Genomic DNA, 15291 nt, shown 5'->3' on the forward strand with positions numbered 1-15291 from the left:
GTCATTTTGTTTAATGTCACAGAATGCACAGTGCCACGTAGAGCAGCATGATAAATGGTTAACTTTATATTGTGTTTTATTGCTTTATTTATATTTTGTGTTTCATTTTGATTATGCATGCTGTGTTTCATTTCTGTGTTATTTGATGAGTGCCGTGCGCTATGATAGCGATGGACAATGAACATTATGCCACAGTATTGTTTACCTGTCAGGTGCTCTAACCAAGGCGTGTGCACACTGTGCAGCCTATCAGACACAGACTGAGTCAAGACATTCATTCGCCAGTGAAAACTCCACGCCCAAATAAAAGGTCCACCTAGATCCCACCTCAAGGCTCTCTCTGCTCAGACAGTGCCTGCTGCCGCCATCGTCGGATCACGCCAGACCTCTCTCTCATGTCCTCTTCTCCCTACATGTTGTAGGCCAGATAGTTATCTCCTCGTCTCTCCACGCTGTGCTCGCGGACCGGACTTCTCTCCTCCTCCTATACTACACGCGGAAGTCCCGGACTGTACAGTAGTGGATGCGATCCGGGTTTTGCGCCTCGCCACAGCCGTGACGAGACAGCTAATTTAGTTTAGTCCGATCCACACTGTACAGTCCGGGACTTCCGCGTCGCCGCTATCCGGGCGTCCTGACGCTCCGCTGTTAGGCAAAGAGAATGGTGCAATAAGTGACAGCCCTCTCACAACCGGCACTTTCAACTGTGATACAACACGCACGCTGGCATTATTACTTTCCTTTCAAAAGGAGTAGGACGAGCATATCAATAATCAATCTCGGACTGCTGCTCCACCGCCGTCACCACATCCGGCTGGCTCCAGCACCTCAACACAGAAACGGGAACTCGAATCAACTTTACTGTCACACTAGTAAAGAGCCACGCACTCAATAGAACGGAGGCATATAGTTACTTTCCTTAATTCAGATGATAGAGAGCGTTGACATTGCAGAATGATCAATCTCAGCGACGTGGAGGAGGCGATGAGGACATCGGACCCACGGTGTAATATAGGAGGAGGAGAGAAGTCCGGTCCGCGAGCACAGCGTGGAGAGACGAGGAGATAACTATCTGGCCTACAACATGTAGGGAGAAGAGGACATGAGAGAGAGGTCTGGCGTGATCCGACGATGGCGGCAGCAGGCACTGTCTGAGCAGAGAGAGCCTTGAGGTGGGATCTAGGTGGACCTTTTATTTGGGCGTGGAGTTTTCACTGGCGAATGAATGTCTTGACTCAGTCTGTGTCTGATAGGCTGCACAGTGTGCACACGCCTTGGTTAGAGCACCTGACAGGTAAACAATACTGTGGCATAATGTTCATTGTCCATCGCTATCATAGCGCACGGCACTCATCAAATAACACAGAAATGAAACACAGCATGCATAATCAAAATGAAACACAAAATATAAATAAAGCAATAAAACACAATATAAAGTTAACCATTTATCATGCTGCTCTACGTGGCACTGTGCATTCTGTGACATTAAACCAAATGACATTTTCCACTCTATGACAGTTACATGCAATATCTATAACCCAGAGGAATAATGTCCAATATCATGCAAACCAGAGGGGGGATTTCTGGTACATGGTGGGTAGTTAGTTAGTTAGTTTAATGTATTGCCCACGTGTGGAAATTTGTCTTTGTCATTTGTCAAACAGCGACAACAACAGCAACAACACTTACATAATTATTTTCATTATTTATACGTTTTACCCATGGTTATTAACAGGAAATAAGTGTAACTTAACATTGTGGGAGAGAGTAAGGCAGCGAGTGAGCGAGAGAGAGAGAGAGAGAGTGGCGGAGGCCCGTTTCAATTGAAACTGGTGAAACCTAGCAAAGGCCTCCTATGCTGTGCGTTGGTTGGGCGTAATTATTATAATAGGACGGAGACCTCCGTTTTGGCCGGCCAGAGTGTTAACAGGGGTTTTATGCTGTGCTTGTTGTGTGGGTTGACTACTCCTGTGCAGGTGATCTTCGGCAGCATCTTCGAAGTGGTTTGGGGCTTTTTCCGACCTGGCATGTCCTTTGGCATCAGTGTTCTGAGGGCACTGAGACTCCTTAGGATCTTTAAGATCACCAAGTAAGTATCGAGTATCGAGTAAGTATCTGCATTCGAACACTACTTGTAACCCAATGCAAGTAGGGGATGATGCAAATGCACGTCCTATCAGGCTACATAATACGTGCTGTATCTTAGTTTAGACTAGTCATTACTGGTTAGACCAGTCTTTAGTCCTATCTCGAACCCTCACCCTAACCCTAACCTCCCCCGGGGCAGCACACCTAAACCTAACCTTGACCTAAACCTCTCCCAACCCTTAACGCACCCCTCACCAACCTTAATCCGGTCGTCTTAACGCACCCCTCACCAACCTTAATCCGGTCGTCTTAACGCACCCCTCACCAACCTTATGTCTAACCAAAGGATGCCTCCCTCTGTCAGAGTATCTGGCAGGGTAATACACGTACCCATTACCCATAGTACAGATACTGGGATTCATAAATAGCTCTGGATATCCGCTGACCCAAGTGACACCCACTGCGCCTCGCGTAAAGTAGCTGCCCAGTAGCACATGTTCGGGGGATGGAAGCCGGGTGGTGAAGGTGGTATTTGTCACTAGCCTGGCTAATAAGCCAGACCGAATCAAGGTCAAGTTTATTCATATGTTTCATATTCATTATGTTTATTCATATTCATATGTCCCAAGCTGGGCAACACATTTTCTGCTTGTTCTAGGGCTATATAAAGTACTTTTGCGTTCATCATTGTTGTTTTTGGCAGCACATTTTGATTATTTAAGTTTTAGTCATAGTCTTTTGAATAGTTTTAATTTAGTTTTAGTCACATTTTAATCACCTGGAGCGTGTTCGTGTCTAGTTTTAGTCGACTAAATGTCATAAGATTTAGTCGACGACAATGTATTTTGGCGGGAACTTGCAAAAAAATTGCCGATTTACAAGCTCACAACGTTGTGAGCTTGTAGATCTGCTATTTTCAGCATGCAACCAAGTGTAAAATGACTTATACTGGATCTCTTGTGCACTAGTGCCTTCCTAACATTTTAGTCTAGTTTTTATTTGTTGATGAAGTCATCATGGCTTAGTTTTCATTTAGTTTCCATTCAGTTTTCGTCAGTGGAAACGACGAACATTTCATTTTTAGTATTTTTCATATTCGTTTTTAGTCGACGAAATCAACACTGGCGTTCGTGTGTTTTATTTGTTTAGATAAAAGTGTGTGACTGAGGCGGCATTTCTCTCTGCCAGGTACTGGGCGTCTCTCAGGAACCTGGTGGTGTCCCTCATGAGCTCCATGAAGTCTATAATTAGCCTGCTTTTCCTTCTCTTCCTCTTCGTTGTGGTCTTTGCCCTGCTGGGCATGCAGCTTTTTGGAGGCAGGTGAGTGATAATGTCTTCAAGAGTGATTTGGCACAAGTGATTTCAGTACTCTAGGGCTGGCCCTTAACCCATGCGTCCCTATTCTGGGCATGTAAATAAATAGTACATTCGGCAATCATTAGGCGAAAATATGTTAACATTTAGCAGAAATAGCTGATCTACAAGCTAAAAACTGAGCTTGTACGTTGGCTGTTTTCAGTGAAGTCATTTGGTGTAATCGGGGGAAAAGGAGGGGCCCCTGGGGGTATATATATATACAGCAAGGTTAAAGTGGTTAATGTTGGGTTTATATCAGAGGTAGTTCTCAGCTTTTCCACTTTTATATTTGCCTTGTTCATTGATTTGCCATGCTGATTTGCCACGTGTATTTCATACTGCATGACTGAACGCATGCCGGCGGTTTCTTCAGCGGTAATCATACGCTGAAAAAAAAACCAAACAATATTCCTTTTCAATTGCGCGTGTCTTTGATGGAGGGGAAAGGAAATGAGTATAGTCTGGATGAAAATAGCTGTCCTCCTCCTCTATTACCTCCCCTCTCTTCTCCTTCTCCTTTTCCCCCTGCATTCATTCTCTTTGCTTTCCCTCTAGGTTCATCTTTGAAGATTACACTCCCACCAACTTTGACACGTTTCCAGCTGCTATAATGACCGTGTTTCAAGTAAGCCTACCACAGACCTCTCGCTCTCTCTCTCTCACTCTCTACATTCTCTCCATGACACATTGCACCCTGGGATATTTCTCACCCCCAGGGCCAAGATTAAAACAACGCTGCTCGCTCGCTCGCTATCCAGCCGCTGCCTCTGCAGCGGCCGTCCCACGCATTCCGTGCGCGCATACATACGTGCACACATGGGTTTCAACGCAATTAAGTACAACATGAAAGCAATGTGCGATCCATGGTATCTCTTTGGAAGCTGTAACAAAACCATCGGTGTCAGATCTGCTGATAAATGGTGCATTTATGTAGCGCCTTTATCCAAGGCGCTTTTACATAGATTGTGCATTATACATTCACCCATTCACACACACACATTCATACACCGACGGCGGCGGAAACCATGCAAGGCACCAACCTGCTCATCGGGAGCAATTAGGCGTTCAGTGTCTTGCTCAAGGACACTTCGGACAATAACTCTGGGGGGAGCCCGGTTTCGAGCTGGCAACCTTGCGGTTACCATCCGGCCACTCTACCCCTGAGCCACCGCAGCTGACAATTCTGCTCTATGGAATAACATTTTGATGGCTTTACTGATTACTGTGCATTGCCTTTTTTTGTTGCAGTATATAATAATAATAATAATAATAATAATAAAACTTTATTTGTATAGCACCTTTCATGACATGAAATGCAGCTCAAAGTGCTTTACAGAGCAATGGAGAAAAAAAATAAAAGCAAGGTAACGACATTAAAGAACAAGCAGTAATGCAATACAGTGAGGACATGAATAACAAAAAATAAAAGATCAATTAAAAGCAATGTTGTAGAAGTGGGTCTTGAGCTGTGCTTTAAAAATGTCTACAGAGGCTTGCATTATGTTTTCCCTGCTTGGTTTTTGTTGGACTTAAAAATATCTACAGCATAAAATCTTTCCAGGCCATTCACAGTAACAATGTCTTACGGGTCTGCCGTTGTGTTTTTAAGTAACAATGTCTTACGGGTCTGCCGTCGTGTTTCTGCAGATTCTGACGGGCGAGGACTGGAATGAGGTGATGTACGACGGGATCCGCTCCCAGGGTGGCGTGCAGTATGGCATGTGGTCTTCCATCTACTTCATAGTGCTCACCCTGTTTGGAAACTGTATCCTTAACATGACCCCGCCCGTCACACCCTGAGAATCCTGAGTTGTCTGAGTCCCTCTCAGAGTGCCCTTGATGTAGTAGGGCATGTTCACACACCATGCTTTTTTGAGTGGTGCAACCACTCCAAGGAACAGCAATGTCTGTGACTATGTGACTATGTTACTATGTTTAGAGTACCAGTTGTGCCAGAAACAGAGAGAGAGAGAGAGAGAGATAGTGCTGCACTGTTGCCTGTTAATGAGAGAGAGAGAGAGAGAGAGAGAGAGACCGCATGTTTCACAGTCAAACCCCCGTGGGAAGTGACCGCGAAGGAGCTCCTCCAAAGGTTCAGATGAGTTTAACCTTCTTTGAACCATTTGCAGACCGCAGCCATCTTGCCATCAGAGTTTGTAAGCAGTGGTACGCAGGGCAGTTGAGTGATCTCTCACGAGCACTTCCAAACTGCAACACTTAGAAAAATAATCACCTGCTAGGACACAAAGTAGCTCATAACATGTCTACGGTGGATTTTTATGAAACAAACACTTTGAGGATGAAAAGAGAATTATCCAAGCTTTTCGTACAGCTGCAATGTTGGTGAGTTTGACGTTGTTTAATACAATCAGACAGGACTTTTCTGTCAGGATGATTGGGCTGCCAATGGGAAGTTGCACCTTGTTAGCACCTGGCCATTAACTTATATGGTAAGATGGCCGCGGTCTGCATGTGGTCCATAGGCTGTCGCGTTGTCACATCAACTCAGAAAAAGGGCTGTTAACTCCGAAAGGGCCCTGTCTTAATAAAAATGTAATAACAAAATTATAAAGGAATGCGAATGTTGTTTTGTTATGCCCTTTGACTACTCTTTGAACAGACACGTTGCTCAATGTGTTCTTGGCCATCGCCGTGGACAATTTAGCCAACGCACAGGAACTGACCAAGGTGTTTGCATTTCAGTTGATTACCGATTGAACTGATTTCATTTTGTTTGTGGAGTGAGATGTCCATTTCACCCCATCTGATGCTAATCATTGGGTATATATTGACTTCATATTAGTCTTTTTTGTCTTTGTCAGGATGAAGAGGAGGAAGAAGCGTTCTTCAACCAGAGGTATGCCAGAGGCAGAGACGGCTTGATGTCTGAGTAAGTCATCCGATCCGTTTAAACCAGTCAGAATGGCCGTGCCTGGAATGGGTTACCCAGAGCGTTCAAGAGTCCTTAAGTAGTTCTTAAGAGTTGTTTCCAGCATGTTAATTTGGGTAACTACCCAAATTAACTCTCTCATTTACCAAATTCCATCACATCATTTGTAAAAAAAGAAAAAGAAAAAGAAAAAGGAAGGACTGACATTAGAGCAGCACTATTTCATTATGCTTTTTGGTTGTGCGAGCGAGTCGTGAAACCAACCTGGGAAGTACTTAAGTTTTGAATGCTGTGGGAAAAAACCACACCTGTCCGTCCTATCGTGGTACGTGCAATGTTGGCGAGGAGGAGCTCAGCAGAAATCTACAGGGCTTCCCCTGTAGAGTTAACATTTACACAATATAAGCAGGAACCTTTTAGTGATTATGGACTCTCTCTCTCTCTCTCTCTCTCTCTCTCTCTCTCTCTGAGAACCAGGTGTAGGCAATTAGCAGAGACTGCTGGATGTGTTCCTCTAGTGCCTTTGGTTGCATGGTGAATGCAGAGCTAGAAAGGCATGTTACAGGTGTTATTATGGACTGGTTGAATGCATCGTATACACAGTATGCCTGATTTAAAAGCATGGTCCTCTGCACTAGATTGCCGTTGTACTGTAGCATTAGTGCAGTTGTATTGTAACTGTATTGGCAATAGGAACTCTATGTTGATAGCGTAATGTGCTGTAATTGTTCTACAAGGAATAATGACCCCTCTCTTGATAACGATCTGCATGCTGTGCTGTGCAACTGTCCTCTGCAGTGGATTTATACCAGGCCTAATGATGATTGTTGTTGTTTTTTTTTTAGAGGTTATGGGAAGTTAGAGTACAGTATGCCATTCTCTACTGGGTAGATCGAGGCATACCTAATGTACTGTCTAGATCCTGGGCTTATATGATTTCATAATTATACATATTACAGGTGCATATAGGATGGTCTTACAAGGCGTTGTTCTGGGGGTTGGGAATATTACTGGAGGCATGGCTGACCCATGGTGGAATTGGAAGAACACAAGTTTTGATCCCCGCCAATTTGACCTAGTGTCCTTGAATGAGCCTCCAAAAAGCCCTACCAGCTCCTGGGCTTGAGGCACATGGCTGAACCCCAGGATCGAACACTCTTTTGGGGAGAAGGCAGGGACGGATTATCCCCCACGAGGGCCCCTGGGCCAGTACGTTTTTTTGGGGTCCCCCATAGCGTGCGTTCGCGCGACATTTTCATTTTTATCAACTTTTTGACCTAAATCTAACAGCCAATGAAGGGCCCCCAGGAGCCCTTTTCAGGGCCTCAAACTGAGTACTGTGCGGTCCAATTTCCCAGAAGGGCCACCTGAGAGCCAAGTAAGGGCCCCTGGGCCATGCCCCCCACCGGCCCAATGGCTAATTTGGCCCTGGGGAGAATGTGTCTCGAGGGGCTGGAGCAAAGAAACACATTCCCAACGATATGGTGTGCAAGATGGGGGGGATTGAGTGTTCATTCAAAGGTTTTATGTACCCAGCATTGCGCAGAGATTAATAATTGCCTATGAAGGGAGATAATAATTGGCCAAACTTTACATTACCTTGACTCTTACTTGTGACACCAAGTGTACCATTTGTACGTTGCACATATTTGAATGTTGGTCCTATATATGTGTCACAGCTATACCGAGATGTCATTTATTTTGACAGTGTATTTCAGTGTAATGCTTGCCTCCATCACGTCTGTCTTCTCAATGCCTGTTGTGTGGCACTGAACAAAATGTAGTGTATATTCGAAGGGACAGTTTTCAAGTCCGTTCAAATGATTCTTTGTTAATTGAATTGAAGTAACAATATTGATTGCTACAACCATTATTCAATAATTTATTATTAACCCATTCATGACGGGAACCCCTTTTGGTGTTTTAAGCATTATGTTATGCTTCAGCTATTGAAAAATAGCAGATCTACAAGCTCATAGCGCGGCACCGAGTGCCGCGCTACAAGCTTGTAGATCTGCTATTTTTTTTTAATCGTGAAAATGTGGCGCACATCTTTGAATATATACTGTATTCTTTCAGAGCGATCGTTTTGAACTCTTTTACATTATATATTTGGGGGTCCTTGACGTGAAATGTTTGAGAACGACAAAAAACTGTCAGGATTTTAGAAGACATTTGTAGAATCGTCCTTATTTAGGGTCTAAATGGGTTAATAGTAATTAATCAATACAAAATATAATATTCTATATAAATATTCATGGTCTCTGGGTTTATGGCCCTATAATAAGCCTGAGATGGCCCGTTAGTTTTGGAACGTGCCACAACAGTTGTTCTTGTTCTGTGTATGTTGGAAAACACTAATGTCTTGTTTTCAAATGATCACTCATTGATTTCATGGACACCAAAAGAGTCTGACAACCAGTAAGTAAAGTTGCATCTGCTTTGTCACAAAACATTTCTCCCTTGAGTTCCCCTACTCGATTAGAGAAGTTGTTTTGCTCACTTTTTTAATCCCCGCAACCTTTTGTTCTCGTGGCCTTGATTTTTGTTTTGGATTATTTGTCTTATTTTCTTTTTTTATGATTATTCTTTTTGTATTATGTATAGCTCAAATTATTCAGCCTTTCCTTTTACCCAAAAATATTTCTTTGTAATAATAAATGCAATGAAAATTGCTCTTATTTTCTTTTTCAGTTTTCTTTATTTTTTTATATATAATTTCTCCTGGGAGGTAGTGCTTTGGTTTTGTTTCTCATCATTAATATATTAGACTTGGGTTCACTGCTGCCCCCTGGTGATGCCATGTTGTACTGTGCCCCTCCAGGGGAAGGAGAAGACCTTACCTCTATAGGAAACGAGCCATCCACCGAGGCAGACCCAACTTCCCGGGGGAGGGTGGGGGGGAGGAGGAGGAGGACTCGAGCGGCACCACCGCGGACAAGCAGCCCCTCACCGCCGCCCCCAACACCTTCGTCAACCGCCGCGAGAGGAGGAGAAAGGTCAAGATGACCGTGTGGGAGCAGAGGGCCAACCAGCTACGCAAGCGGCGCCAAATGGACAGCCAGGAGGTGCTGTTTGGCGGTCCCACGGCGGAGGACGGCGCCGGAGGAGGCGAGACCCCCGGCGGCGGCGGTAACGACGTCCTCCCCTGCGCCCTCTCCTCGGACGTCAGCCCCGCTCACCTGCCCGAGTCGCCCTCGTCCGTGGGCGTCATGCCCCTCATGCCGGAGCCCCCCATGTCCGTCGCCGTCCCCATGCCCGAGCCCCCGGAGGCGGAGCGCGACCACCCCGTGCCCAATATGCAGACCCTGACGGAAGAGAGAGCGGCGAGCCAACACCACCGGCCGGCCGGCGGGGGCCGGCACAGAGTGGCCCGCAAGTGTCGGCCCGCCCCGGGGCCCGGGGACGACCCGTCACGCCATCGGAGGCACCGTCACCGCGACGCCCGCGCCGAGGCCAAGAGTCTGGACGGCGCCCAGTTGCCACGCGGCGGCGGCGGCGGGGCAGCGGGGGTGGCAGCGGCGCAAGACGAGGCAGAGGAAAGAGACGAGCGTGAGAACAAGGGAGAGGTGGTGGACGGAGGGGCGGTGGAGCGTGAGAACAAGGGAGAGGTGGTGGACGGAGGGGCGGTGGAGCGTGAGAACAAGGGAGAGGTGGTGGACGGAGGGGCGGTGGTGGTGGTGGACGGAGGGTCGGTGGCGCAAGAGGACGGGGAAACCTGCATAGTGAACCCGTACGCCGAGGTTGGAGATGAACTCGGGAGGTAATACTTTGGCAATTTTCTATTTTTGTTTTAGTCATATAGTCTTTGGAATGAAACTTCATTTAGTTTTAGGCATGTTTTAGTCACCTGGAATGTTTTAGTGTTTGTCTAGTTTTAGTCGACGAAATGTGCAGTTCATTTAGTCGACCGAAATGCATTTTGGTGGGCCTTGATGCCGTCGTACTGGCTGATTTTACACGATCTGCTATTTTCAGCATGCAAAATGACTTATACTGGATCTCTTGTCCACTAGTCCCTCCCTAACATTTTAGTCTAGTTTTTATTTGTCGACGAAACAAATATATATATATATATAAAGTATATTTAGTCTTAGTTATCATAGCTGAGTTTCCATTTAGACTTCGTCAGTGGAAAAAAAAGGCAGTCGACGAACATTTCAACACTGCACTGGAGTCATATGTTAAAAAAAAAATCCTCCCCCATTCCAGAGTGTGTGGCGTGCCGGGCGCGGCGGGCATCCCCGAGCCTCCCCAGTGTGAACCCGAGCCCTCTCTCCTGGGCGGTTCCTGCTGGGCAGAGCAGGGCGAGGCGGCGGCCGCCGGCCACTATGAACTCCTCTGCCGCCCAGACCACCGTCCCGGGGCGGTGGAGCAGCAGGTCACGGAAGCCACGGAGCTGTCCGTCGGGCTGCTCGCCGACACCCAGAACCACCCGGTGTCGTCGGCGCCGAGTCTGAAGTCCAAACCCGAGGGAAGTGTGATCATCGAAATGTCCGCGGCAGCACAGCCGCTCCTGCAGCGGCGGCCACCCATGATGACAGGTATTATAGGACACACTTTGCACCTGCATCTCCTCCTCCTCCTCTCTGTCGCCCGGCAGTCAAGTGGCTGACTGTCTGCAGTGTGACTCAGTGTGTGTCATATAGTTTCATTTATCGACCGCAGTGTCGGAGTCCCCTGAATTTCTGGCAAAAAAAAGAAAAATCACATTTACCAGTCTTTCCCCGATGATTCAGTTATGAGACGCCACGCGTATACTGTACGTGGCTCTTTACTTATTGTCTCCACCAGGCCGAAGGCATGTGGGGAGAGTATGTTTTGCACTCCGTCCGTCCGTTTGTGTGTCCGTTTGTGTGTCCGTCCGTGTGTCCGTGTGTCCGTGAACAGCTAATCTCGGCCACCGTTAACCCGGTCGATGCCATATTTTGCACACACACTCCCTGGATGCCAACCATGAACCTCTGCCCCAAACTTTCCAGAACGGCCTGTTATAGCGCCACCAGGAGGCCGCTTTGTGCAAAACAAGTTTTTCGATGCCATATTTTGCACACACACTCCCTGGATGCCAACCATGAACCTCTGCCCCAAACTTTCCAGAACGGCCTGTTATAGCGCCACCAGGAGGCCGCTTTGTGCAAAACAAGTTTTTGCACAGTACACCTACAGATTTTGTCCAAACATCACGCAAATTGGTACACAGTCTCTCTAGAGCCATTCAACGAAACGGGTCTTTCAGATTTATCAGACTCCATCCTGATTGGTTAAGATTGGCTTCCAAAGTTCACAGGAGTGCTCAGTTTCAAACAAAATGCTGCAAATCATGAACACATCGCGTGATTTCCGTGAAATTGTGCACCCACATTCCCACTAGGCCGAGGACGAAATGCCACATGAACAATTTCAACTCAGCCTCAAGGTGGCGCTATAACTGGCCGAAAAGTGTTTTTACCTCTAACTGCACGGATCTGTGGATAACCTGGTGGAGACCTGTGCCCGGAAGGGCACTTTTTCTAGTTACTAATGGGTTAGCCCGGGCCGTCTGCAGCTCCATCGTCATTCTCTTGTTTGTGTTTCAGTGAACAGCAGGGAGCTGCAGGCGTTCCCGGCTGAGCACATGAGGGAGAGAGAGGAGGAGGAGGAGGACACAGAGGAGGAGGAAGAGGAGGAGGAGGAGGAGGAGGATGAGCAGCCTGGACCTACCAAGCCTGCGGAGCCAGACAGCATGTTCATCTTCAAACCCTCCAACCCGTGAGACATTTATTTACTAGCGCCTGGATCACTGCATCTATCAGCGTTCATTTAACTCGCCGTCTAGAGTGTACAAATGGACGTCCTGCTGTGTGTATCATTCTAACTTTAATAAAGGGACCACGTGTTTATTTGTCTACGCACAGCAAGGTTATTAGTATAGGTTTTAAATTGTTCGTAGTTTTTTTTGTTTTTATTTCATTTTGGCTCCATGTTTTTGATTTCCGTTTAGCATTAATTCGTTTTTAAAGTGGGTTTTCTAGCTTAAGTTTATTATTATATAGATTTTGTGTTGTAATTTGTGGTATTTCAGGGGTGAGATATATATATATTTTTTCCTAATTTAATATAATATAATCATTCCATGCTGAGAATAGGGACTCTCTAGGGTTCGTATGGTGCTTAACCCATTCTGAGCGGGAACCCCTTTTGGTGTTTTAAGCATTATGTTATAATTTAGCTATTGAAAAATAGCAGATCTACAAGCTCGTAGCGCTGCACCGAGTGCCGCGCTACGAGCTTGTGGATCTGCTATTTTTGTCCGCGGCCAATTACATATATCTTTGGGGGTCACTTGACATGAAAGTGTTTGAGTATGTTGTCGATTAAATAATCTTCTAAAAGATGAAGGAATGACAAAGTTCTTCAGGGTGAAGTATTGAGAATTTATTAAGAAGATTCAGCAGAGAAACAATATACAGAGAGTGAGGAACAGGCCTCCTTGCCTGCTCCAGCAGCCCCTCCGGTCGCAAGCCTCCTCAACCCCATTCTCAGACAGTCCTTATAGTCTTGTCCTAACAGAGATGCCACACTGAATGTCCATACAAGGATCCGCGCTAAACATAAGGGCGACACACAAATAAGTATACCTTTGCTGACAGCGTTGAGGAATCAAGTCAGCTGTTAGATTGACAGCTGCATGAATTAGACTGAGCACATTGGTGAGCAAAGAGACGTAATGGAAGGACGATAAATACACAATAATGCATATATCTGGCACTGTAGGTGGCATTCTAAAATCCCCATTACAAGAACGACTGACATAGAAACATCGGGATGTCAGGATTTAGAAGACATTTGCAGAATGGTCCTCATTGTCCTGGTACGGTGGTGGTATAGTGTCCCCGCTCTCAAACAACTAACAGTAAGCTTACATCTCTCCCTTTGAATCACAGCATCAGGAGGATCTGCCACTATGTGGTCACTATGCGCTACTTTGAGATGACCATCCTCCTGGTGATTGTGGCCAGCAGCATCGCCCTGGCTGCCGAGGACCCTGTCTGCACCAACTCGGACAGAAACAAGGTGTGAAACCCAGCTCTCCCCAATGTATTTGTTGTCAATTACCCCATACAGTACAATGACCCATACAGTCCGCAGGCCCTGTCACTGCCGACCCACACTATGGAGGAGTAGATAGACTCTGGGGGAAGAAATACATGAATTGGGCTACCTCAACGACTTGTGTCGGGAAAGATGTGTAGTTTTTGATCACAGGTAGAGATTAGAAAGCAGGAGGAATACATTGTGGCGAAAGAAACTAAAATGAACATTTTGCGTCCAGCTTATTTGCGCAGGCAGTTGGGAGGATCTCCTCCTTGTAATTAAATTGTTATTACAGTGGTTTTAATTAGGCCCACTCTACTTAGCCATGAGATATTGTGATAGAATGACAATATTCTACGACCACGGCCTGCCATCGGTTATCGCTTAATTGTATGTTGACCTTAAGTAGGCCCCTTAATTACTGCAGCTGCTCTGTTTCCAGCCATTACTACCACTGGGTCTCAGCTGTCAGCTGAGCGCAGCAGAGTGTGACTGAAAAATGAACAACATTCATAATAATTGTTTGTGTTTATAATTTTCCAGGTCCTGCGCTATTTTGATTACGTCTTCACTGGAGTCTTCACCTTTGAAATGATTATTAAGGTAGGAAAGAAATACAATATATACACAAATCAATGTTGCCTCCTTTTAAAATTCTACTATAGTATGGTGTATGGTTTGTCTCCAGATGATAGACCAGGGTCTCATTTTGCACGATGGCTCCTACTTCCGTGACATGTGGAACATTCTGGACTTCATCGTGGTGGTGGGAGCGCTGATCGCCTTTGCGCTAACGTGAGTCACGACAAGGCACTTGCCTGGTGATGACTAATGACTCACTCACTGCAGCAAATCATCTCCGCTCTGCATATACAACATGTTGTGAATGACCTTCCCTTCAGCAGGCTCTGTTCCATGTGCAGCATCAGGCCGGTGCAAATGCAGCGGCCTGAACAGCTCTTTCAAAGACAAAAAAACGATTGACGTTAGATCGAGACAAAACTCATAAAAAGTATGAGCTATGATTATGAAGGTTCCCGGTTCCATCCCCGGTTCCTCCTGGCCTCGGCGTCCTTGACATACATTGAACCCTTAACTGCTGCCGATGAGCAGGCTGGTGCCTTGCAGTATTGCTACTGCCTTTTATGTGTGTGTGCGTGCGTGCGTGCGTGCGTGCGTGCGTGCAAATGTACATAACAGTAATGCATATCGCAAGGCACTTTAAAGGCGCTATAGAAATGCAATCCGTTGGCTATTTAAAAAGCCCACGTGTGTGTGTGTGTGTGTGTGTGTGTGTGTGTGTGTGTGTGTGTGTGTGTGTGTGTGTGTGTGTGTGCGTGTGTGGACAAATGTGCAATGTAAGGTTGTGTGGAACACGTTGCTCGTATTCCACCGCAAAAGCTAAACCTCGAATGGGTAGGAAGGATAGCTTCTATCTATAATTGTTTTTATTTCATGCTCAGACTAAATATGTATTATGTAGGGGAGAGCCGCCATGGTTGTAACACTTTGCACGTTTCACTCAGAGGTCAGTTTATCTACATAATATGTCATATTTTCAGGCAACGGACCTACACATGTCTGCTACCATAAACCACTTCAAGTTTTTCAATTGATAAAACAGGTCGGGAGTTATTAAACCGAACGTGGACACTGTTCCAGTGTTACATTTGCTGCGCATATCGGATTCATTGTAACGGCATGCGTGATAAATGTAAAAACGCTAAAAAACACCATTAAACATATCGTTTTCAGCCTGAAGCAATTATATTTCATTGAAGCAAAACAAAACATTGTTTTCATACCATGGATGTGATAAGAAAATGTATCAAACATAAGGGAAATATTAAATAGTACCGGGTGTACCAGTTTGGGCGTTT

The 15291-nt window shown here is 45.9% G+C and overlaps 1 protein-coding gene across 1 annotated transcript in view; it reads left to right on the top strand.

Annotated features, from left to right (window-relative positions):
• The window catches only part of LOC310871277 (voltage-dependent R-type calcium channel subunit alpha-1E-like), a gene marked incomplete at its 3' end in the record, with an annotated part of 83376 nt that overhangs the window by 45691 nt on the left and 22394 nt on the right, over positions 1 to 15291 (top strand). Inside the window, exons 14-25 of the mRNA XM_083782763.1 lie at positions 1977 to 2089; positions 3277 to 3408; positions 4000 to 4069; positions 5092 to 5209; positions 6065 to 6132; positions 6267 to 6334; positions 9159 to 10097; positions 10547 to 10878; positions 12004 to 12085; positions 13261 to 13390; positions 13955 to 14014; positions 14100 to 14206. Coding sequence (XP_083638889.1) covers positions 1977 to 2089; positions 3277 to 3408; positions 4000 to 4069; positions 5092 to 5209; positions 6065 to 6132; positions 6267 to 6334; positions 9159 to 10097; positions 10547 to 10878; positions 12004 to 12085; positions 13261 to 13390; positions 13955 to 14014; positions 14100 to 14206 — 2219 coding nt within the window. The remainder of the gene's footprint in view (positions 1 to 1976; positions 2090 to 3276; positions 3409 to 3999; positions 4070 to 5091; positions 5210 to 6064; positions 6133 to 6266; positions 6335 to 9158; positions 10098 to 10546; positions 10879 to 12003; positions 12086 to 13260; positions 13391 to 13954; positions 14015 to 14099; positions 14207 to 15291) is intronic.

The sequence above is a fragment of the Protomyctophum parallelum genome (assembly GCF_964188405.1).
Source record: "Protomyctophum parallelum genome assembly, chromosome: 14".
In the NCBI taxonomy this organism is placed as follows: domain Eukaryota; kingdom Metazoa; phylum Chordata; class Actinopteri; order Myctophiformes; family Myctophidae; genus Protomyctophum; species Protomyctophum parallelum.